This window comes from Arachis hypogaea, chromosome 5 (genome assembly GCF_003086295.3).
Source record: "Arachis hypogaea cultivar Tifrunner chromosome 5, arahy.Tifrunner.gnm2.J5K5, whole genome shotgun sequence".
Taxonomy (NCBI): Eukaryota; Viridiplantae; Streptophyta; class Magnoliopsida; order Fabales; family Fabaceae; genus Arachis; species Arachis hypogaea.
This window is the reverse complement of record NC_092040.1, coordinates 97,606,759-97,633,449: the sequence shown is the minus strand read 5'-3', so window position 1 is coordinate 97,633,449 and position 26,691 is coordinate 97,606,759. Positions and strand designations below refer to the sequence as shown.

At 31.3% G+C, this 26,691-nt stretch overlaps 2 protein-coding genes across 2 annotated transcripts; both read right to left on the bottom strand.

Moving 5' to 3' along the window:
* Positions 1-8,345: 8,345 nt before the first annotated feature.
* Positions 8,346-9,485, bottom strand: LOC112803826 (uncharacterized). Its single transcript, XM_025847285.3, has one exon. It carries the CDS (start codon positions 9,149-9,151, stop codon positions 8,585-8,587), a length of 567 nt encoding a protein of 188 aa, XP_025703070.1. The 5' UTR covers positions 9,152-9,485; the 3' UTR covers positions 8,346-8,584.
* Positions 9,486-12,311: 2,826 nt separating this feature from the next.
* LOC112802148 (probable polyol transporter 6) lies at positions 12,312-16,091 on the bottom strand. Its single transcript, XM_025845212.3, has 3 exons — positions 14,265-16,091; positions 13,662-14,184; positions 12,312-13,369 (listed from the first exon to the last, which is right to left on the bottom strand). Exons 1-3 carry the CDS (start codon positions 14,512-14,514, stop codon positions 12,553-12,555), a joined length of 1,590 nt encoding a protein of 529 aa, XP_025700997.1. The 5' UTR covers positions 14,515-16,091; the 3' UTR covers positions 12,312-12,552.
* Positions 16,092-26,691: the final 10,600 nt, after the last annotated feature.

Here is a 26,691-nt window from a genome sequence, read left to right as displayed (position 1 = left end):
TGCATGCCCTACTTATGTACTTATTATATTATTATAATAAAAGAGAATGCAAATATGATGCCATTAAAGCTAAGATTCTTAGGGTACACTCTCATCTTCCTCTATCTTTAGCCATCTACCTACACAACCTTCTAAAGCCTATCCTATATATTAGAAGGGGCATAGATGAAAGCAATGTGCACCGTGAACAGAAAATTGACACATTTTAATGAAAAAAGGAATAGCATAATGATATGACGATATTACAACAAAATATAAATAATATATACAAACAAAGATGTGTTAGTTCGAAGAAAAAATATATATAAAGAAACTTAGATAATATATATGTATAATGTAGAGATGTATCAATTCTGTAGAGATATACAACAAAATATGTTAAACAAATAATTGCTGTACACTAAAATCAGCTACTAAAGATAGTCACCAGTATAAAATACATGTTAAAATATAAATATATATTAAAAATAAATTAAACCACATATATATTTATACATAGATATATTAGTGACTGATTTTGATATACAAATAGTATTTTTGTATGGAAGCTATTCAAATAAAGACGTTTAAAACGTCTTTTTTTAAAGATATTTTTAATAATTAAAATTTAACACATATAATCGATTAAACTATGTTATTTTTGTTCAAATTAGGCCAGATAAATTAATTTGATCGAAAAAATGGAGAATAAAATCTTGAACCGGTCTAAATTAATGTTATTTTTTTATAGAAAATAACTACAATACCCTTATTATAGAAAATGACTAAAATACTCCTATTTTATATACATAATAATGCTACACATCTAAATTTTTTTTTATTAACCAAATCCAACTAAATTAGTTTAATATAACAAAAATCAGTTATGATTATCATTATTTTAAGTTTTGTTGTTTAATTTGGTTGAACTTTATTCATAAAAAAATTTGAATATATATATATATATTTAAAAACTATAAATTCTAACCCTACAATGACAGAGAAGTAAAAAGTTAGAATTTAGAATTTTTAAAATTAATATATATAATAGAAATATTTTAATCATTTTCTATAATAAGGGTATTATAGTCATTTTTATAAAAAATAATATTAATTTAAACCAGTTCAAGATTTGATTCATTATTTTTTGATTAAATTAATTTGTCTAGTTTAATTTTGATAAAAAATTAACCCGATTTAATTGATTGTATGTGTTAAATTTTAATTACTAACAAATATTTTTAAAAAAAGACGTTTTAATCGTCTTTATCTGAGTGGCTCTTTTTTGTATACCAATATAACTGATTTTGATTTTCCCTTTGCTATCTAGTCATAGTAGTTACAACAATTAGGACTGGCTTTGTTATTAGCATTTTTTTGTAGGTTATTATATTGGAGTTTTTACTTGTTGATGATGATTCAATCATAATACAATCCTCGTAATTTTTTTTATTCCCTCTATTTTCAGTTTCCTCTCGCTTATTCTTGATTTTTGATATTTTTTAAAGTATTTATTTTTTTCTAGAGTATAAAAGATTTAATAAACTAACTATTAAATAACTAAGTAGATTTTCTTTTAAAGTATTCTGATCCATAATACTTATAATTTTTTTTCTTTCAATAATAACAAAAATAATTTTTATTAAAGGACTTTAATGTAATTATATTTATATCTGAACATCAAATCAAAATGACCATTTAAAAAGTGGTTCAATAAATAATAATATCTTTTATGTTTTTCTCATTACAAGACAACGCCATTATTTCGGCGAATCTTACTTTGCGCCTTTGAAATTCAATTCATTATTTATGTGATGGTTCTATTTTTTAAAAAATTTAAATTAATAAAAAAAATAATATAAATAATTATATTTTTAATGATTAAAAGTCTTGTCTGACTTTGCTTAATTTTTATATAGGTCTTTTTTTATTTAACTTATATTATTTTTTTATTTTTAGAATTTACCAATAATCAAATTCTAAATCTTTTGGACATAGAACTTTAATATCATATCTCTGATAAAAATTAAGCTGATAAAAAAAAGATAACATAAATAATTATATCTCTGATAATCTCATCTTTTTTTCCATTATGCCAACATTAACATTTTGGAATTTGAGAACAAACCTATTTCTGTCACTAGATCTAATCCAATTCATACCATTTCTTAGTCATTCATTGTTATTTATTCTTTTTTCATAGAACAAATATTTTTTTAATTTATTGAAAAGTTAATGTATTTAGACAATTTTTCGTCTAGGTACACTTTAATAAAACTATTTTAGAACATTTTTAACTAAATCAATAATATTATAAGGTTTATGATTGTCTTTATGTCTCCATTGTTCTATGAGAGTACACTGATTTAAAAAATAAATTAAGAAAGTTTGTACCAAAAGTAAGAACCTTTAGACCTTATAATACATTGTAAACATTATTTACTTCCTCAAACTAGTTTTAATTAGTTTCCAATGGAAGCTTTGTTCTAATTAGCAATGGAATATTAATCTCAATCAATCATGCTATATATAAATAAACAAATCATGTCGTTTATTACCTACCATTTAGGAGGAGAAATATTAGCATTGGCATAATATATATGTATATATGTATACATGATGTGACACACCCCAATTAAAAATTGACTCACACTCCACATGTACCTAAAAAGAAAAAAGAAGTATAAAGAGCAAAAATATATTTTTGCACAGAAAGATATATATATAGCCAGTAGTGAGAAAAAAGAATAATGTGTGGTAGATGGGTACTTAACATTGGGAGCTTTTCTTTAATTTCTATTGAAGAGGGCATAGCAAAGGGAGGGAGAGAAGGAAGCTAAGGATATTGGAAATGGTAATTTGGTTGCATGGACCACCACTATGAACTTGTCTTGTTCAATCATTTACTCCAATCCACACTCCACATGTTCTGGGATTCCAAAGCAAAGAGATGTTGCACTTGATACCCACTTTGGTGAAATCTCTCTATCTCCTCTTGGCCCCTCTTCTCTTCTAGGATCTTGCATTGATATGCCCTAATTTCGTTTCATGTTATTTCTCGCTCACTTTACCATAGGGATTAGGGTTATCTCTTTACAAGATTATGATCATGTCTATATTTCTTCTTTTTTACTTATTTTTATCCTTTTGAGATAAATGAATAAAACGAGTGAACATAACTCTTGTGTTGATTTTGAAAATGACAAGAAACTTATCAGATTTCAGTATATACAAAAAAAAAATAGTTTCCTAATTAAACGGCAACAATAATAATAATAATAATAATAATAATAATAATAATAATAATAATAATAATAATAATAATAATAATAATAATAATAATAATAATAATAAAGAGAGAAGAGGCTATATAGGAGACAAAATAAACACAAAACAAAGTTGCTACTGCAGAGAGCTGACAAACTAAAGCATGCATAGGCTAAAACTAAATCTGATGGTACTATAGCACGCACAAGAATACGGGTCTTAAGTTTCACTTTCAAACGACACTATGGAACACTTGCACTATTATATTCGATCAAAATAATTAATACTACTAGATAAATAATGAAAGATATGAACAATACGAATAATAGGCTATATTTCAGATTCATTAACCATCTAATTCCATTTTTATCCCAAACTTTTTTTTTATCGTAGTCAACTGTCCGTCGCCTACCCTAACACGCGAGAACGGATTTATATTGGTCACTGTAGGGGCAAATGTCCCCAATGATGAATAAAAATTTTATATATAGTATATAAATAAAAATATTTCTTTACCCCCACAAAGTAAATAAATTTGATCCCATTCACTTTATTTATTTTTTTGGTTCACAACATCTATATACAAATAAAAAAAGAGATTAAACCCTTTTATTATATTATAAAATATTATAATAATTATTTAATAAAAATAATTGAATAAATAATATAAAAAATTAATAATATTAACCTAATCAATTTGAATCATTTTTAATTTCTCAAAACGTTGTTTTCATTTAATTTTGTTTTTTTTTCTATTCTCTAACTCTCTTTCTCCCGATTAAAAAATTGTTCAAGTAATCTAAATATTTAATATCGTCATCCATTTCTTATCCTAAATACTGCTTTGCTTCACTGACTATGTGAATACGTGATTGTTGCCTCTATTTCTAAGAGTAATATATTTCGTTCAAATATATTAAGGTAAAAATTCAGGTATAGTTATGTATATTTTGTTTTCACTAATAAAATTTTTTGGATCCATCACTACCAGCTCGCAGTCCCTCCTCGCCAGCGAAAAAATTTCCAAGCGCTGTCGTCTCCTGCCGTTACCAACCCTGAGTGCAGGTGAGTCGTTCTATATTAAGAACAAACATCCTATTTGCATGAAGAACAAACATTTCATTTGCATTACAAACAAAAATTTCATTTGCATGAAAAATAAACATCCGCATGTGTGATAGAGGACGAAACTAGGCTGCTTGCAACGGTGCAATGAAAGGAGACAGAGACAATTACTGCGTGCATGAAAAATAAAGATCTGCATGTGCGATCGATGTAGAACAAAATTAGATTGCTTGCGGCGGTGCGATGGAGGCGAGAGGGGCAAAAACAGTCACCGCGGCACAATAGAGGACGAAGTTGGGCTGCTTGCAGCAACACGTTGGAGGCACGCATGACGAGATTAGACTGCGTACAACAATTGGAGAGGCGCGACGAAGTACGAATGTATGAGCAGGGATGGGGCGCAATGCGAATGTGAGGGAAAGGATTTGTTGTTGTTAAAAGTCAAATTCAAAACAAAATTATATTTAATTAATTCAAAATTTAATATTTAAAATTAAAATTAACTTTTATTTTTTAACTTATTATTTAGATTATTAAAAAAAGAACTTGTTCTCTTATATTGGTGCATTCCATCGTGGTTAAGTATACTACGTATAATAAGGATATTGAAAAGATTGGTATCTAAATTTATTTTCATAAAATAATTTTTATTATATATAATTTATAAAAAATCGTTATTTTTTAAATTTGAAAGCATGATTTTTTAGTTATATTATTTTTTAGTGTCATAATTTTTTATTATTAGACAATATTTTTAATTTAAAATAAAAAATATGATCAAATTAAAAAATCTAAATAATAAAAAATATATTTTTAATTTTAATTAAACCTTTTAAACATTAACAAAATTCTATAAATATTTATTTCATAAAATAAAATTGTGCTTTTTATAGCTAGCTAATTTTTCTTTTTGTATATTGTGATCAATCACTCCACATACTTTTTTTAATAAGTTAGGCACCATGTCTTAGACACCATAGCATTCACCATATATATATACATACACATTTAACTTGTAGATATATAGCTAGGCAGATGCGAAGAATATTATAAAGAAGGGAGAAGTTATTGATGAGAATAAGTTACATATATAGTAGAACATGATAACACTTAAGTCGAAGATATAAATTATAGCTAGTCAACTAGTCAACTTTTTTTGGTTTCTTAAATTGCATGTGGAGCTTTTTAACGGACGGAAGAGAAGTGACAATGTATCATGCAAGCTCCATTAATAATGCTCTAAAGCAATAGTAGCATATATAGTAGAAGTCTATTCGATTTTACCATAAGAGAGGCACATGAGAGAGACAAGAGTGAAACTCACTCCCATAGGCCATAGTGTTTGCTTTAAAAGAAAAGGGAACGCTATCCAACTCATCACTACTTATCTTAGCTAGTGACATTGACCCAATATTCTTGGAATATCGATTAGATACTTGTGGAATCTTCTTGTGAATGAGGCTAGCTAGCTTGGTTAAGAGTGTGGAAATTGACTCTCTGTTTTAACTCAATCCAAAAGCACATTTATAAATTTAATCTCTTAGAATATGAATATTTGTAGCTTCAATATTTGTGTGTATAAGAAAGTGTACGTGTGTGAGGGCGTGCACAAGTGTGTGGTAGTAGGATTCTTATTATTATTTTTTTTTAACTTTTTACTAGTCATATAAATTGTCACAAGATTATTTATTTTAAAAGTTTAATTTAAATTAATAGAAAAAGATATATAAACCATTATATCTCCTGTATCTTCGTCTCTTTTGGACGTATCTTTCACCCTATGCGTCATTCTTTTGTTTTCTTTCTAAATAACCCAATGTGGCAATTTTATTTGTTTCATTGACATTATTCAAGATCAACAATCTGATATAAGCAAATTGCGAAATTCATCGCCTTCTTTTAGTTGTCTTAAGTTTGAGTCATGAAACGAAATAGAAATACCCTATGTTAAAATAGTGATGATGAATCTGAATACTAATTGGAAAAAAAATTAATATTTGAGAGACGAAAAAAATTTAGATAAAACAATTCAAAATTTGTATGTCTTATTTAATATTTATTAATTACTGTTATATTTAATAAATATTAAATAAGATAATTTAAATTTTTTTTATGTATTACTGAAAAAAAAAAACCCAACAAACAAAAAATCAACTAAGTTATAGTCTTAGGAAAAGTTTAACAGATCAGTAACTTTATTAAATTCTGAACATCATATAACTAGCAAAAAAAATGAGTAATCTCATACTATTAGATAAAATCTCACACCATTAAAAATATCATTAATGATTATTTAGTGGCTACAAATTACAAAAATTGCTGCACTTAACATTTTTTGTAGTCTTAATAGGAGCCAAGCACATTAATAAATAAGGATTCAATGGTCCCTTGCCTTTTTAGTTTTTACACAATGTTGGTGAAAGGAATTAACGTTACATACGGGACTCCAAACACAAATTATTAATTTATGAAATGCCACACTTGTTTAAATCGACACAGTGAGTATAAATTGTATAGATCAAATTTCTGATACATCTGGCCGTTAATTTACATTTCACCAACATTGGTGCCTTTTTTTATTTTTTTGATCAGCATTTTTTTATCTATATTTCTCGATCTGACAGGTTAAGAATTAATCTATCGTATAATTTGAAATTCTATTTAAAAGCTTGTCGTTGGTCAAGTGATCAATAGATTATTATATGTATAAAATGGAATTCGAACTTCCGACATTTATTTAAGTGGGCTAGAGTCGACCATGTTGGTTTTGGTTTACTAATACTGGAATAATTGTTCTCGACTCTACTCTGTTTTTTATTTTAAAGTCAAGCTCAACTCTGTGCTACTCTCTATCACCATCACATATATTGGGCTATGGCCCAAATGGAAAATGGATCACATGTAATAAATAAAAGTAAAGGGAATACTATACTAACTGGGCTTTCAATTAATGGGCTTAAAAGACTTCAACCACATGTAGAATAGATAATGGTAGTACTGCCTTCCCTAACCAAAAAAAAGGATAGTACTGCCTTGAAAAAAAAATAATGGTAGTAGTGTAGTAGAGGATCTCCCAAATACTGAGCTTTGTTTCCACCAAGATAATTTATGTGTTGTGACTTGTGAGCAAGAATATTGACTTTTCATGAAAAAATGGAAAAAAAAAAAATCAGAGTCTGAACTAGAATTAGTCCTATAAATCTATAATCATAGGGTGCATAATTTTTTCTGAGAGAAAAATTATAAAATAATAACATAAAAAATAAAAAATAATATTTTGTAATTTTTATATTACTCCATTCTCTTAATACAAACGTGATTAAATTTTTTTTTATTTTATTAAGTTCTTTAACTTTAGAAAAACTTGATTCTTAATTAATAAAAGAGTTTTATATATAAGAAAAATATTAAATAACTAATATCGTTTATGTTTACTTTGCATCTAAATCAATATTATTAGCCCATTTTTATTTTTTATTCTAAAAGTATTACTACCTTAATGTTTTCGAATATAAAAATATGAAACGTGCAAACACTATCAATTTCAGACCTTAGCATGTTTGCAAGTCAAGCATTTCTGATCTATACACTACAAACATGAATTTGGTACCTTTCTTCATCATCAATTGCCTCTTATATAGTATAAATTTTGTTCTTACACGCTTAATATGAGTTATTAGAGTTGTTTCCGTACTTGAAATCTATCTAATTTATTGTTGTTAGGAATTAGGAGACAGCATCTTCCACAAATAAATAAATAAATAAAATTAAAACCTAAATATTGTATGTATTCTCTTCTGTATGAATACTTTCCTTTACATTATTAATATTTTTTGTTGCGGTTTTATTTTTACACTCAAAATATTTTTTTCCCTCTAAGTACTGATATTTAAATATAATATAATATCAATAATATAAGCAATGATAAAACCATCTTGAAATTGAAATTAAAGAGCTACTATAATGATGAAGTATATATCCTTAATTAATTCTCTATCTAAAGTGTGTGGCATGCATATATATAATACATTTGATCATCAAAAATATATAATGAATTAGACAAAGAAGCAGAAAACAAAGACATGTGTTTATCATCCATGATTCCATGCACATAATATAAAAAGAAAAACTTAAGAATAATTAATAATAAATCATGAAGCCAATAAAACAATCTGAAAAGGGTAAATTCAAAACAAGTTAAAGGAAAGATATATGACAAATATAAAGCCATATAGTTAAGAAGAAATTAAACTCGTCACTGATGATGATGATGTTAAATAATTAGTGGAGGAGCAAAGAACTCAGAATAGATTTGCATGAAGAAGCTATCAACAATTTGAAGGTATGCAGGGCAAGTGAGTCTTGAATAGTAGTGAAGAACCTCTTCAATGTCAAGCACATATTCCACATTGCTTATGTCCAGCATCTCCAATTCCCTCAGCTTCTCTTCCACTATGAATGATGAACAATCTTTCTTCTTCTGATTTCTGTTGCCATATTCCTCATTATGATGATTCTTCTTCTTTTCTGCTTGTTTTGATCTCTTTACTATTATTGCTTTCTTCTCTTGTTCTGAATTGTCCCATTCCTCATTGAAATCACTGTTGTAGTAATTGTGATGATGATTATGATCCAAGCCCAATTCTTGATAACTTGTGGTGGTGTTGGTGTCCATGTCCAAGGGATAAGAGAAGGGGTTATGGTTATTGTGGTGAGGCGGCCGCGGCGGCGATTTTGGAAGCCTTTGGTAGTATTCCGGAGGAGAGAAGAAAGATTTGAAGTTCTTTATGGTTTTTTGGAAGAACTTCTTGGTGCTGGAAATTGAACTTCTCAGCAGCATTATTATTATTATTATTTGAGATGATATGATGAAGAGAAGGAAAAAAAAAAAGAAGACACACACAAGAATTGTCTATCATATGATGTGTGAAAGTAGTGTTAATAATGTATGTGTCTCTATTTAGGTTGTAGTTGGTGATGATATGATATCAAATAGAGAAGATTTCTATATAGAGAGAGACTTTTAGTTTTTCTTTAATAAAGTAGTGGATCATTCAATGGAATAATTCCAAATTTTACTAACATGATCCTCCATTCCAAATTCTGGTTTCTAATGTGAGTAGTTTCGTTGCTTTTACTTTTGATGGTAGAGTTGGTGTGTAGGCCTCTTTGTGAAAATGAAATGAAAGGTTAGGGGGTGGTTGTTGAATTGGACTTGTCTTAAAACTAGTTAATTATTTATTGTGATATCTCTACTTATCTATAGCTTAGTTTATGCCAACTTTTCTCTTAATCAGATATTATATATTTTTATGGGCTATGTTACGTGTACACCAAAATCAACCACCAAAATCAGCTATCAGTATAAAATATATGCTGGAATATAAATATATATTAAAAATAAATTAAATTACACATGTATATATTTATACACAAATATATTAATAACTAATTTTAGTGACTGATTTTGATGTACAAATAACATTTCTCTTCTTATATTGGGACAATCACATTTCTAATTTACCATGGTGTTCAGTCATAGGGAGAAAGTACATGTATATGATTGCCAACTAGCTTTAGTTAGAAATTTCTATATATTTATTATCTACTAATTAAGCTTAAGAAGTTATGAAAAAAGTGGCATCTTCCTCAGGGAGTTGGGTATTTTTTGTTGTTTATTGTATATATCTTTGTTGTCAACACTTTACGTCATATGCATAAATAAAATCCATTGAAAATAAGTGCAATCTTCTTGTTTTTATTTGCAGTCTTAGACATGTGTTGTCTTATATATTTTGGTCAATGATATTACAGCTATACTACAGATTTTGGACCGACAAATGTTATTGAGAAAACAAATGATTCTTGGTGTACTTGTGGTTTTGGCTGATTTGGGTCTTGGATAATATGAATTGAATCATATTATGTCTTTAGTTCTCGATATTTTATATTAAAAATATTGGAAAACAACAACTTTTAATAAAAAACTATTAAAATTTATTATTTTTAATTTTATTTAATACATCCTATAATAAATAAATATTAAATAAAATAAATTTAAATTAATTTTTTTATTTTTTTAGTATTATCAAATATTATATTATACTTCTGAACATTTAACAAACTAAATATTAAATAAAATAAATTTAAATTAATTTTTTTATTTTTTTAGTATTATCAAATATTATATTATACTTCTGAACATTTAACAAACTAACAAAAAGCAAAATTATGCCTTATCTAAAATTAAACATATCTTATATTTTGTTAATATTTTTTGTAATCAAAATTTATCCTTACTGTTAGAAAAGTAAGAGAGAAGAATAAAGAAAAAATTTATGTGTATTTAAGTTGTGTCAAAATGATATAATATAGAAAAATATTTATAGGTGTTAAGACAATCGAAATGATAAAGACATAATATTCTATAATAAATATTCAGATGTGCTAAATAATGCTAATTGATCTCAATTATACTCTAATATCCAATGACAACTTAAGTTTAAAACTTATTTAAATACATAAACTGATAGAACAGATGCAAACGAAACTACCACAAGAGTGACCAACTGCCGAAAAACTACTGAAAAATGGCAAATTGTTGAAAAATTGTTGAAAAGTAACAAACTATCAAAAGGTTACTAAAAACATATGGTTTCTTTATGAGAATAAGTAACGAAAGAAAAATATGAAAAATACGGTTGAAGAAAAATAACATGTCCTTTTCAAGGAGGATACTATGTGTTCTGAAATCATGTTAGAAAATGATAAGAGAGAGTAATAGAGAAATATGTCTATTCAAGTTGTATATATTTATAGGTGCTAAATAATGCTAATTGATATAATTGATCTTAATTATACTCTAATACTCACCTCTAGTCTGTAGCTCAACATGAAATTATTTTCTTTTATAAATTTAAATATAATATTTTTTCTTTTATCTGCAAATATTTTTAGGCTATTTTTATGTATAAAATATTTCTTAAAAAAAAAACTGCTCCATTGACGGTAGCCAACTAAGTTAGGCATATGTATTAGTCAAATTTAGTAGTAGTGGTATACACAATGCAAGTAAGAAAGTAATAAGAAAGGTATAGTAGCTAGTTAGAACAACTAATATTGGAACATGATTGAGAAAAGAGAACAACTGGCATAGGTTATTTCAGTGACCAAGACAAACCAACCACACATCAAAATCAAAATCTGATAAGGATGGAAGCAGATACCATAGCCTCCAAAATAAGTCTCAGCATTAATGGAAAATTGGGCACGTCATCTTTCGAGGTTGGAACCTGTCTTTGTCCAAACAAGATTTACGAATATGATGGAAGTTGTAACTACCATATATATACACTCTAATACGCTCGTGCTTAATTCTCAAGAATACAACTGAATATACGAATGGCCTTCGTAAATAAGCTATGGAGATACTCTGATTTTGATTTGATAAGACACTTTATTTGTACATTGAATCCATAATTATTAAGGGGATCCAATATTTGGACATCATGAAATTCCATATTGATGTATCTTATAATCACAAAATCAATAACATTGGTCTAAGCAATTTCTGATACATTACAGGTCAGACCAAATAATTGAGAATCGATTAAACCAATTATTTAAATGATTGAAAATTGGTTAAGAATTTTTGATTTGTGGAAGATTGCTTTGTCCTAGACAAACAATTAGAGACAAAAAGAATATTTACTTCATGTAATTGCCAATTTCTTACCAAAATAGCGCTCTTTTTTCGTCTTTGTTCAAGAATATGCCAAACTCTTGAGTTTTGACAAATGCTGCAATAGATCACCCATTTAATCATGGGGAGAACAACTAATTATGTGATCGTTACTCTACAAAGTCTATATATATATCCAATGCATGTTGCAATAATGCTCAACCAATCTAACCTTGGTCACACATTTATCCAACAATAAAAATGAATAAATCCAAAAGACATTCTTACATGTTCATTTTATCTTATACTATGCACGGTGTAACAGTAACACGTCTTTGTTACTTTCCTTATATTTTTAATGCACTATGCAATTGCTAAGCGATAAATAGTACATGATATCAACAAATTTGTCTAAAATGAATTCCTTCACAAAACAACAAAAAAACCCCACAAAATTGCAATATTTGTCAACACTGTTGACAACAGCACGCACCCTTTTTATATCCATGATCTTATATGTTCACAATATAATGAAACTCGAGTTTTGACCAAAGTTGCATTCACCTTAGTCTCAAACTAGTGTTTCCTTCATCTTCAAACAATGCTTCAATCTCCTCTAAGCTTTTTCCTTTGGTCTCTGGAAGAAAAAAATAAAAGAATATTGTCCCAACCACCATTACACCAGCAAGCACACCAAACATTCCCCCAAAAGTAATAGCCTCTGAAATGCTTAGAAAAGTCATAGACACCACCCCACTCATCAAACGGTTCACTGAAATAGCCAAGCTTGAACCTTGGGCCCTCAGTCTCAAAGGGAATATCTCTGATGAGTACACCCAAGTAATGGGCCCAAGCCCAATTGAGAAGAATGACACACTTGAACAAAGAGCAACCACACACGTTGCTATGGCCCATAAGGGCTTCTCATCTGAGAATTGGAGATAGTTACAGCCCAGGCCCAATACAAACAATGAGCCTGCCATCCCAATTGAGCCCAACAACAACATGGGCCTCCTCCCAAACCTATCCAAGAACAATGATGACAAGAAAACAAAGCATGTCTTTGCAAATCCCATTATAATTGTAACAGACAGAAGCTCCTTCTCACCATTGATCCCTGCTTCCTTGAACACTTCAGGGCTATAATACATCACAGCATCGTTCCCTGAAGCTTGCATGAAGAAGTTAACTCCAATGGCAGCAACAAGAATCCTCAACACAGGCCTAGAAGGTGTAACAAGCAATTCCTTCCATACCCCTTTTCCATTACTCTCATTTCTAGAAGAATCTGCAGCTTCTGATATCTCAGAAAGCCTTAATTCTGCTTCTCCTTTGCTCTCTGATGTTCTAATCAAAACATCTCTCGCTTCTTCATACCTGTTGAGAATTGTGCTCATCAGAAAATTTACTAAATAGTGAAAGTGTTGATTTATCTTTAATGCCGTAACCATCAAGTAACTAATTAATACACTAACAGTAACTAACAAGTAACTAATTTTAACTGTCTTAAGTTTTACACCCATCTATACTTACTTTTATAGAATATATGTTAAAATACAAATACACATTAAAAATTAAAAATTAGTTATACATAAATATCTGCCGGTTTAGTAACTGATTTTTAGTGTGCACGTAATATTTATAAAAGTCGTAACATCTTTAGTAATACCTTCCTTTAACCACAAGCCAACGAGGCGATTCAGGCATCAATAAGACGCCGAATGCTACAAAAGCGGCCGGAATTGCTGCAAGGCCAAGCATGAGTCTCCAATTGATGGTACATGGAAGGCTTGATAGAGCATAGTTAGATATGTAACCAAGAAGAATGCCAAGATTGATGAAAACTTCAGGTAGGGAAGTGAGGAAGCCGCGAGTGAGAGCCGGGGAGAGCTCGGCGACATAGACAGGGGCAATCATGAGGGAGAAGCCAACACCTATGCCGGCGACAACACGGCCGGCCATGAGAAATGGGAATGAAGGTGCTAGCCCCATTAACAAGGCACCTATGAAGAATGTAACTGCTGCTAGGACTATTGTGTACCTTCTTCCAATCACATCAGAGGTTTTTCCAGAGGCTAGAGAACCAATCAATGAACACACATTCAAGCAGCCAACAAGGATTTCAACTTGAACTGAATTGATGTGGAGATCCTTTGTTATGTATATCACAGCACCACTCATCACTCCAATATCTGCATACACATAATCTTTCTTATTCAATTTGATTTATTATATGCTGAATTTGCAGAATGGTGATTGAAGAAAAACTGACCGTAGCCTAAGAGAATGGAGTTTGTGGAAGCCAAAATAGCACCGGCAAGCGCATAGTTGTTGAGATGAGAGATGCTTCTTTGGTTTGAAATACTCTCTTCTTCTTCTGATATGTGCTGCCTGTAGAAGCTTGATTCAGCTGCTTCATCAGTTTTTGCAGCAGAACAATCTGAACCAGGAAGTGGGTAGTAGTAATCATGGTGGTGCTTCATCTTCTCTTCTCGATGATGATCACAATTATTGTCTTGCATCCTGGAGAAAAATAATCAACGAAGAAATTGCATATATATCAAGATATATACAATAATTATTTAAATTCCTTCCCCCAAGATAAGATTAATATGTATATTAATGCTGAGCTAAATGTGGCTTTAACTTGCAAGTCTCATGCCTTTTATTGTTATCCTGATTATTAATTATAAAAAATGATTGCCAACAAGGATTATTGGAAAGGCTAAACCATCTTCTGTTGACCAAATCTTTTGAACATGGTATAATATAATAGTAATACATGGATGGCACACGATGATATGATAATATAAGAGCATGACGAAACAAGAAAATAGTAAAATACTAAGCGATCTGGATCCACGCGTCTAAAATTATATTTGGCTGATAAGTAATTATCAATGATTAACATGTGGGTTTACATAAGGGGCCTAATCAGAAAATGACTTTAAATAGAGAAATTCCAATCCATAATAATATGACTCATTTTCTATATATTTGTTTGCTAATGTTATTTTATTAATATGAGATATAGTGTGACTTTTATTTTGAGATACATAAATTCTATAATAATTTCGACCATAAATTACTATTTCGACCATAAAAATATAAATTAACTCAATTTTTATTAAAGATTGTAAAATTATTTAAAATATTCAATAAAAATACTTAATGAACAACTTATTTTAAATAATAATTTTGTCGAATAAGTCAATATTTAACAAATACCAAGTTAATTTACATCTTTTACTTTTAAAATTATCATCACTAGTTTACTCTTGGACAATTGTATCAATAATTTATGCAGTTTCTGAAGAATAGAACGTTAAATTATATTCCAAATCACATGTGAGCTGTCTATCCATGATGGCATCAAGATATTTTATCCTTTTTTTCTTTTTTTTTCTTTTGGTACAAGCTTAGGTTCTTGCCAATTTGTCTAACGACTACAATCCATCTAAGTAAAATATTTATTATTTGAATATTTGTTAACCAAAAAAAATTATTATTTATAAAGTTTGATAGCGAAAGGTCGAAGCAAATTCACAGGTATAGAAACAATACGAATTAAATACTATTATATTATTGGTTCGTTTATCTTATGCAGCCGATAAATACTTATCTATATAATGCAAGCGTAATTATTTTAATATATTAGTATGGAAATATGAAAAGAAACGGATAGCATAAAAATTTCATGAAGAGTGTTAGGCACTTAATAAATTTATAATTTGTAATCATCAATTAATTATTATTAATTTTTAATAATATAAAATTATATTTAATGGTATAAGATTTTTTTTTTATTAAATAATAATTAAATTTTAATAAAAATACTACCTTCTAGACTTTCTCAAAATTTCATAAACCGAATGCAAAATGTGGACACAAATCTCAGAAAAGGATATTCCCCCCTTTTTTTTTCTTTACTGGTTATAATATGTTCCACTTATTTCATAGAAAAATAAATCAACCAAAGAAAGCCTAGCTTCAATCAACTCGTTCTTATCTGGCCTTTTGCTACTAGAAATTAAGATATAGCTCCATTTCTTCACTTCCATATAAACACCATTTTTATCATTTATATATACCGCATTAAAGAAGATCCTCTCTTCTTAAGAGTTAATTAACGTGATCAAATTGAACACTAGGTCCTACTTGTAAGTTGTGACCAATTCTTTGTGATATTTCTATGACTATATATGCATCACATTTTGATTTGTGACACACAACACAACACATGCTAAAATAATAGTTGAGAAAAGAAGGCAAAGAGTGTCCCACATTCCCAACCTCTCATTATTTTCCACAAATTCTTTTTCTCTACTGGCCCCTCTTAAAATGATTGAACTAAAAACGAAAAAGGAAACGAGTTCCTCTGTTGAAATTTTTTTTTTGACAGAAAAAAACTACATACACACAATATAAGTTTACAAATACAATTAAACTACATATATATTAAAATTAGTTACTAAAATTAGTTATTAATATAAAATATATATTAAAATATAAAATATATATTTAAAATAAATTAAATAATATATGTATTTATATAAAAAATATAATAATTAATTTTAATTACTAATTTTAATATATAAATAATATTTTTATTACAAAAACATATTTAAAATTCAATATATATGAAAGGTACTAGACCTTACTAGAGAAGAAGAAGAGAAAGAAGAGAGAAGAGTTGAGAGAAGAGTAGAGTAAATTTCTGTTGTATTCTGTTAATGATTCATCATACTTGCTTTACAGTATAGTATATATATATAAGAACAGTTGGAAGGGGTGTTTAACTAACTGATTGAAAAAGCTAACAGGATGAAACTAATTAACTGAAGTCCAGCCTGTCACTCATAACTGCAATATCTAACTGACCAACTGACTTTAACTGAATGCACAGCAGAAGCCTTAACTGCCTGAATGCACCATTACTCTGTCATTGTCCCTGCTTTGAGATTCTTCTACTTCTTCCACCAGTTTTGAGTCTTCTTCATACTTGAAATTCTTCTCCTCATGGCTCTCAGTTTCTAACTCTTCTGACTTCAATCTTCTTTCTTCACTACTTGGCCCGTTTCGTGTTACAAGAATGCAAGAATGCGGGAGAGCTTTTGTAAACACATATGCTGCTTGTATTGAACCAGGGATGTGACTAACATTTACTATTTTCTTTGTTACATTATCTCGAACAAGGTGGAGATAAGTTTCAAAGTGCTTTGACTTTGAGTGTAAAATGGGGTTTGCTGCCAGTAACACTGCACTGACATTATCACAATACATCAGGGAGGACCTAGAACATCAACTCTTAATTCAATCATCAGATTTTTGAGCCATATTAGTTTAGCTACCAAATATGCCAAGGCTTTATACTCAGCCTCAGTGCTAGACTTTGCCACAACAGTCTGCTTCTTTGCACTCCATGAAATGAGATTTTTGCCTAAGAACACACAAAAGCCTCCTGTAGACTTCCTGGTCATTATAGGCAGTGAATTGCATGTTGTTATGCTGGTGCAAAGTGCAGTCCATAGTTGCAAGTCCCACTAGTGTACCTAAGAATTCTCTTAACCAGCTTCCAATGCTCAATTAAAGGGTTATGGAGGAATTGTGACACTTTACTCACAGCATAGGCCAATTCTGGCCTTGTAATGGTCAGATATTGTAGGCTTCCAACTACAGACCTGTATAGTTTGGGATCTTCAAAGTTGGCCCCTCCAAATTTTGAGATTCTGACTGATGAGGGTAAAGGGATTTTGCAAGGCTTGCATCCTACCATTCTAGCCTTGACGAGCAAGTCCTTCACATATTTTTCTTGAGTGAGCAGTAGTCCACCATTGGAAGTTTTCGAGACCTGTATCCCAGGAAGTAGTGTAGATCACTGATGTCTTTGAGGGTAAATTTGTTGTTTAACTATTGAATTACTTGGCTGATTTCTTCTTTTGGACATCCTGTCAGTATAATATCATCAACGTACACCAGAACAAATAGGCTAGCTCCTCTTGTAAACCTGGAAAACACTGAAACATCTGACTTTGTAGCAGTGAAACCCAAATGATGAAACGCTGTGCAAAGTTTGTGATACCAGACCCTGTGTGCTTGTTTTAGCCCATACAGTGCCTTGGTGAGTTTGCAAACTAGGCTGCCATCTCCCATGACATATCCTTGAGGCTGCCTCATATAGACATCTTCACTTAAGTCTCCATGAAGAAATGCATTATTGACATTTAGTTGCCTAATATTCCACCCATTTGACAATGTTACTGTGAGAATTACTCTTATTGAGGTTGACTTTACTACTAGGCTATACATTTCATTAAAATCAAACCCAGGCCTTTGGAAGAACCCTTGTGCAACTAACCTAGCCTTGTACTTCTGCAATGAGCCATCAGCATTGTACTTGGCTCTAAACACCCATTTGCTTTCAATGGCTTCTCTCTCTTGTGGCAGTGGTACCAATTTTCATGTGTGATTCTTCATTAGAGCTTAATACTCACTATCCATAGCTTTCTTCCACTCAAGCTGAGCTAATGCTTCTTTGACATTTCTAGGCTCAATAGTGGCTTGGAGGGATTTTGGCTTGAAAATGCCATTCTTACTTATTGTGATTATAGGATGTACACTGTAGTGTCTTGTTTGAACAGCATCATCTGGTAGTGCTGGTAGGACAACTTCTAGGTCAGAGATGGGAATTGAAATTGCAAGACTAGATGGTGCTATAGGTTGTGTTACTGGCTGGTGGTGAGAGATTTCAGGTGGTGGTGTGGGATTTATAGGTGATGTGTTAGGCGATAGAGCTGAAGTTGAAGATGTGCTAGTGTTTGTTGTGGTTGGCTGAGGTGAGGTTGGAGGATTCAGTTGAGGTATGAGACTTGGCAGCAGAGATATTCTTGGTGTAGCATGTTGAGTGGTGTCTGGATTCTCATTTTCTAGCTTGCTGATCAGAAAATTTTCCTCTTTGAAAAGGAATCTATTTTCATCAAAGACTACATCTCTGGTCACCACTATTTTGCCACTTTATGTAAGGCATTTGTAGCCCTTATGTGCTGAGTTGTATCCTATGAACACAAAGGGAGCAGAGCAAAAATCTAACTTGTGCTTGTTGTAGGGCCTTAGATGAGGGAAACGCAGACAGCCAAACACTTTTAAGCTGTCATAATTCGGCCTCTTTCCAAAGAGCTTCTCCATAGGTGATTCATTGTCCAGTGTTGGTGTAGGGAGTTGGTTGATGAGATTTGCTGCTGAAGAGAAGGCATCTTCCCAGTATTTGGTAGATATGCCAGCTCCAGCCAGCATTGATAATCCTTTCTCTACTACATGTCTGTTTTTCCTTTCAACACTACCATTCTGTTGATGTATGTAAGGACATGAGAACCTGTGTATGATGCCCCATGCCTGTAATTCTTTTTCTAAACTGTGTATTCAGCAGCATTATCAGTTTGTAATATTTTTAGCTTAGTATCTAATTGCAATTCAACCATACGTTGGAAAGAGGTAAATACTGATTTGAGTTGAGACCTTGCCTTGATAAGGTACAACCAAGAAAATTTAGAAAATACATCAATGAACAAAAAAATAGAAGTTTTCATTAGTGTCAGGTGTAGGGGCAGGGCCTTAAATGTCAGAATACACAAGTTGAAGTGGAGCTGTGTACACAGAATCAAAAATAGGAAAGGACAATTGATGGGATTTTCCTGCACAATAGGCTTCACATACTGACTTATTGGAATCAAATTGAACATTGCTATTACAAGATTTCAGAACAGTGGCTACTACACTATTGGAGGGATGCCCCAACCTATTGTGCCAAAGCAAGAAGCTATCCTTGTTGCACAAAGTTGAGACATAGGCAGATTTGGTTGCTGGTGTGAAATGAAGGAATTTGTACATTCCATTTTCAACATCTCCCTAGATTACTACTTCCCTGGTTCCCTGGGATCTGACACAACATTTATCAGATTGAAACTCAAAGTATACTACATTGTCACAGCAGAATTGGTATACACTCAACAAATTTTTAGTGATGTCAGGCACATGCAATAATTTTTGCAGAATAAAATCCCTATTGCTCAAATCAGATTTAAAAAGAGATTTTCCAACAAGATTAATTTGCAAATCTGGCCCATTTCCTACAATCACTTGATCTGTCCCTTCATAGACTTATCCTTCCATCAGATTTTGCTGATCTGAAGTCATGTGATGAGTAGCCCCCGAGTCCAGGTACCAGTTTGGATCTTGGATAGTAGAAGGAGTTGCTAGCAGTGCCTGAGGTTGAGAGCTCGCTTGTAAGTTTTGTGAATTGGGCTCAGATCTTGAATTAGCTCTTCCATACCTGTTATCTTTCTCATATCTGTACCAGCAATTATTAGCAGTGTGACCAATCTTATCACATACTTGACACACAGGCCTCTCACCGTTCACCATTTTTCTATTGTTCATATCATCATTTTGCACCAATCTTGAAGTTTCATTGTAGCCTCTTTGTGTAAATCTTGTGTTGTCACTATACTGAGCAGCAGATCTTGAATTACTTTGATTGCCTTGAAAATTGCTATTCTGAAATCGTCCTTGTCCTGAATCGATCCTATTGTAGTCATTGTATGAAAATATTCCTCCTCTACCTGATCTTCCACCCCTGAAGCCTCCTCTGAATCCTCCACCTCTTGTGTGAGCAAGATTGGCCTGGACAAAAGATTCTGGTTTCCTGAACCTTTCAAGCATGCTTTTGTGTGTTAGAAGAAGTGCTTCGAGCTCACCAACTGTGATACTTACTGGTCTTGCAACTACTGAAGTGATTACAAATCCATATTCCTCTGTTAGGCCATTTAAAATTGCATTGACATGGTCGCTCTCTCTCATTGGTTCTCCAACCGATGCTAACGCGTCTATGGTGCTTTTTAAGGCAAGTACATACTCATTCACAGAACTCCCAATCTTGATAGTGCTGAGTTTGTGCTTCAATTGTATAATCTTTGCTTTGATCTGAGAAGTGAAATGATCGTCTAGACGTTTCCATAATTCATACGCATACACACACCCAACCATTCTGGTGGTGAAGGACTTTGTCATGGAGGCCAAGATTCATGATTTCAACAGAGCGTCTTGCCTCTTCCAGACTGAGAATTCAGGATTTACTTCACCATTTTCCTTGAATCGTGTTGGTATCCTTTCTCCAATTATGTAATGCAACAGATTGTGTCCTTCAACCGTAGATTCGGCTTGGTCTTTCCATTGTAGAAAATTGTCCTCATCGAGCTTCATCGAGATCAAAGAGGATGTGAAGTTTTGTTGCGGCGCAGCTAGTGTTGCTTGTTCTTCAGCCATGATTGCAGATTCTGTGAAGCTCTGATACCATGAAAGGTACCAGGCCTTAGTAGAGAAGAAGGAGAGAAAGAAGAGAGAAGAGTTGAGAGAAGAGTGGAGTAAGTTTCTGTTGTATTCTGTTAATGATTCATCACACTTGACTTGACAGTATAGTCTATATATATAGGAACAGTTGGAAGGGGTGTTTAACTAACTGATTGGAAAAGCTAGCAGAATGAAACTAACTAACTGAAGTCCAGCCTGGCACTCATAACTGCAATCTCTAACTGACCAACTGACTTTAACTGAATGCACCTGAATACACCATTACTCTGTCAATATAACCAGTTTAAATAGTGTACCTATCGAAGATGTGCGTTGCTCTGAAAATTCTAATCTACTTTAAACACAGATATAGGTGAAGATGGAAAATGAAATAATGCATAAGAATATTAGTATAGTCAAAGATATATTTATATATGTTACATGAGCCAATTAATTATGTATAATAGTATAAGCTAATTAGTTAAGAAATATTGATGTAAACAAATTTTATTAGTGAATAATTAGTGAATTAGTTTGTTAGAATACTGACTAAATAATTTGTTGTGTAACTTAGTTTAGTAGCTATTATTTATAGTTGAGAAATATAATATTATAACTATTTTTTGCAATAAAAAAATGAACATAAGAGTGATAGAATTACGATAAAAGTATACACTCTCTTTTACATTAAACTTCGTGAGATTTTTTCCTTCATTTTTTCTTAAATTCACCAATTTTAATATGGTGTGATGAGCGTGGAAATAAAAATTATAGTAAATGGTTAAGGAACTTCAAAAGAAACTCATTACACAATTCTTTGATTTTTTCCTCCTCTTCTTGTGAATTCTCTTTTCTTCATTCTTCTCATCTAATCCTTGACCTCTTTTTTTGAACTTAATCGATAGAGATTGATGAAATTTGTGTTGTCTTGCACCGATTCAGTATAGACAAACATTTTTTATTAACGCGATCGAGAAAAGAAGTTTTTAAATCTGTATCAACAAGGTTCATTGATTCAAATCTCAAATTAGGTTGTGAGATCGAGAGAAGAAGTTTTTGAATCTGCATTAACATGGTTCATTGATTCAAATCTCAAATTAGGTTTTGTAATCAAGAAGTGAGGAAACTTGAAACAAATTTGTTATTTTCTTCAATAGATACACAAGCACTAGTTGTGTTGGTGAATTAAATTAATATGATGAATAAGTCAAAATACAAATAAAGCTAAAAAAATCCAACTTTAGACCTAGTGAGTTCTTATTTTTTACATCCTGGAGAAATTTAGGATCAGCCATAGTTACGGTTCATTGCTTTGGTAGGAAATAATTTTAAAAAATGGGAGACATGTGGAGAGCATTGAAATCCAAGAACAAGATAAAATTTGTGGATGAAAATTCAAAGGCCACCAGAGGATGATATGTTGTTTGAATTGTGGGACCTAGGGGTTTGATAGGAGTGTTTCCTAACCCAAAAAGTGTGTTCGGGGTAGGCTCTTAGCTCCTTTTCCTCTAATCCCAACTTATCAAAGGCTGGCTTAGCTTGAACAATATGTGGGCTGAGCTCCCTTGATCTATCAGGGTTCTGTGTAGGTGAGTGTTTGCAAGGATCATGGTGATTACCACCGGGTCATCATGTTTGGGTATGATTCTGTGTCCCTTCTCTTTGGTGAAAGAGATCGTTGGAAGGTCAAGACCATCACTACCGACTTAATAGACTTCTTTGAAATGTCTTTTTTGAGATGACTTGGTCAGCCCCCCTCCAACAAATCCTCCAGATATCATATGTATATGTTGCTCTGGAGTTTGCTGGGGTGGGCCTCTCCGCTCGTGACTTTTGTCATCTCTCTTTCTCTTCCCATGAGTGTCCGACCTTTCCATTGGATATCTATCCAGCCGACTTTCTCTAGCCAGCTTTTCTATCACATTTTAAGGCCGTAACAATCATTTGTGGAGTGTCCATAAAGCTTATAGTACTCGCAATACTCATTAGGACTTCCCCCCTTTTTACTTTTTATTGGACGTGGGGGAGGAAGCTTCTCGGTATGCAAAATTTCCCTGTAGATGTCGACTAGGGAAACTCATAGAGGAGTATAAGAGTGGTATCTTCTAGAATTTTCAGATCCGACTTCTTTTTTTCTCTTGGGCTCTCTCCTTTTCTTTTGACTGGTGAGGGTGCCCAGTTGCCAACTTGGTTCTCGTAATCTGGCGTTTTCCTTCATGTTGATGTACTTCTCGACTCATTCTTATACATCGTTCAAAGAAGTTGGGTGTCTCTTTGAGATGGACGGGAGAAGGGTCCTTCTCCCAGTCCATTAACGAGACCCATTATTACTGCCTCACTAGGCAGGTCTTTCATTTCTAAGCATGCCTTATTGAACCTTTCCATGTAGTCTCTCAGGAGGTTCTCTGACCTCCTATTTTACCCCCAGTAGGCTAGGAGCATGCTTAACCTTGTCTTTTTAAATTGAAAATCGCGTAAGAAACTTACGCGAGAGGTCGTCAAAGCTAGTGACCAACCTGGGAGGAGATCGTTGAACCACTTCATGGCCGCCTTTGTTAAAGTCATCGAGAAGGCTTTTTAGCGGGTAGTGTCGAAGGCGTCGGCCAAATACATCCAACTTTTGAAATTACTAAGGTGATGCTTCGGGTCAGTCGTCCTGTCATACAAATCTATATCAGGGCTTTTAAAGTTTCTAGGAACTTTAGCCCTCATGATATCCTCAGTGCATGGGTCATCTTCCCCCAATGAGGAGTCCTCTCGATCTGCGTGAGAATCCTTATTTCGAAGATTGGATTCCAGCCTCGAGAGCTTTTCTTCAAGCTCTCTTCGTCGCTCGTTTTCTCTCCTTAGGCTTCTCTTTGCTTCACGCTGTCGTTCCAGCTCTTGTTCTAATTGCTCGAGTCGACCTTGGTGGCCATGTAGTAGCCCTATGAGGTCGGTGGAATGAGGTTGCTCCTCCTTTCCAGGCTGATGGACCTTAGAGGAAACTTTCTTTGATCCCTAGGTATTCGAGGGACGTTCACCACGGATCCCTCCGCTCCTGGTAGATGTATTATTGCTTGGTCGTTATTGACCGCGTCCTGATGCTCTTGATTGGAATCAGATGCAGTGTGTCCGTCTTCGTGCTAGTCGTCCGCCATTATGCGTTGATCTCCGAGTCCTCGGCAACGGCGTCAATGTTCCGGAGTTTACCTGAAACCGGATGTGGGTTGGGCTTGCTTACAAGGCCCAAACATTCAATGGAGTGGTCTCCGACTTGTCTTGCGTCAGAAAGCCGCCGTCCGAGTTGTGTTTGAAAAGGTGGGGGGTGGTACCTGCAAGACACTCTGATGCCTAAGTCAGCAAGGGGTTAAGCAGGTTTAAGTGTATTGGAACTTAGATATACCTGAATGTGTCAAGGTATTTATAAGAGACGAGCCAATAATTACCGCTGAAGTAGTTCCACTTCTGATGGTAGATAACCATCCCTCTATCTTAGGGTTGTTGAGATCTCCCTTTTAGAAGTGGGAGAGAGATTTATGGAGGCAGTTATTCACTTAGATAAGTGTTAAGTATCTGCTTATGTTGACTCCAACCTCTTTAAAGAGGTCAAATAGGCGGTGAATGTCAATTTTTTAGATTGGGCCTTTTAGTTTAATTTGGGCCTGGCTTATGATTTGGATCAGGGTATGAACAATTCTAATTCTACAATAAATTACATTCTGACGCCAAACATGTTAACGTGACGCATTCTAGTGCCAATTTTGATATCTCTTTTTTCGATCTTAACCATTTTTTTATAAAAGTATTATGTAATCAATCATAAACAAATTAATATTTAATAATTAATTATGTTAAAAATTATTAATAACTCTAATATTTTATTTCATATCTTTTTAGTAATTATTATGATTCTTTCTTATATTTTCATGAATCAATAATTTTAATATTTTATTATATATTCTTTTAAAAATCATTACGTTTTTTTTATATTTCTGTAAATGTTATATATATTATTGTTTCGTTTATTATTCATGAACGTAAGTTCTAGAGTCCAGTATGTTGTTATGCATGTTCATGTTGATGCTATTTTAAAAAAATATATATATTATTATTGAATAATTATATTTGTTAATATTTAATAATTAATTATAATAAAAATTATCAATAATTATAATATTTTATATTATATCTTTTTAATAATTATCTTGATTTTTATTTATATCTCTATAAATATTATATATTTTTTAATAATTCTTGATTCTTTGTTATACAATGTTTTGAACATAGTATATTTTTTATTTTTGTCTATTAAATTATATGAATAATTAGAGAATTATTTGTTAATATTTTTAATAATATATTATTATTTTTTACTATTCAAATCAATATTTTTATTATTATTATTATTATTATTATTATTATTATTATTATTATTATTAATTTGACAACATTTGGTGAATATATATAAAATCCACTTTAAAATATTTTAGTTCATTTTTTTATAAACATTTGAGTTATTTGTTTACTGTATACTACACCTTTTTTTATTAAATATAAATACTTTGTAAATTTTTTTATTTTATAGATTGTTTGGTATTAGTATAAATAACAATAATATATGAAGTTATTTTATATATAAATATATTCATGAATAACTTATTTTAAATTGATATTTTAGATACAAATATAAAGAAATAGACATTTTTCATGCATTGCACAAATACATACGTTAATTTAAATGTTTAAAGAATAATAGAATGTCAAAATATAGATAGTTTGTAAAATACATATAAATGTAAATATAAAATTTAATTTATTTATTAAAAAATTCCTTTTCATAATAAATGTTTTTTTTATTTTTTTAATTATATTTTTTAATTTCAATAACTTATTAATTATTTTGTACTTATTATACTCTCCATGTATTTATAAATGAATTCCGCTAGGGAGCTAATGGAGTATTTGTACAATGTGTATAATGAGTTATTTATTTGGTCCAATATGAGTTAAAAAATGAACATCTAGGATAAAATACTATTAATTTCTCAAATACAATACACACATACTATTCAGAATAACCATCTGAGTACCTGAGTACCTCAATACTAGGAATAATAAATATCTGATATCCTACTAAATTAAACATTCCTAAATCCCCCATTATACAGATACTTCATTGGCTTCCTATATTTCAAATCATGGAAAGAACATGTGTTATTACTAATCAAGGGTATTTTTGTTTTTTCAATTTATAGAAATTCAATAAAATTTAATAATTATCTTAAGAAGTAAATTCAACTTAAAGAGTCAGTTTAAAAAAAAAAGTAATATAATTTAGTAATTAAAAGTTTGACCAATACGTTTTTTCAAAA

Excerpts from the sequence above, each read along its gene's own strand:
- LOC112803826 (XM_025847285.3), bottom strand. The coding sequence starts at position 9,151 with ATGCTGCTGAGAAGTTCAATTTCCAGCACCAAGAAGTTCTTCCAAAAA.
- LOC112802148 (XM_025845212.3), bottom strand. The coding sequence starts at position 14,514 with ATGCAAGACAATAATTGTGATCATCATCGAGAAGAGAAGATGAAGCAC. Across the intron at positions 14,185-14,264 it reads CTCCATTCTCTTAGGCTACG|ATATTGGAGTGATGAGTGGT; the intron begins GTCAGTTTTTCT and ends ATGTGTATGCAG. Across the intron at positions 13,370-13,661 it reads TGGCTTGTGGTTAAAGGAAG|GTATGAAGAAGCGAGAGATG; the intron begins GTATTACTAAAG and ends AATTCTCAACAG.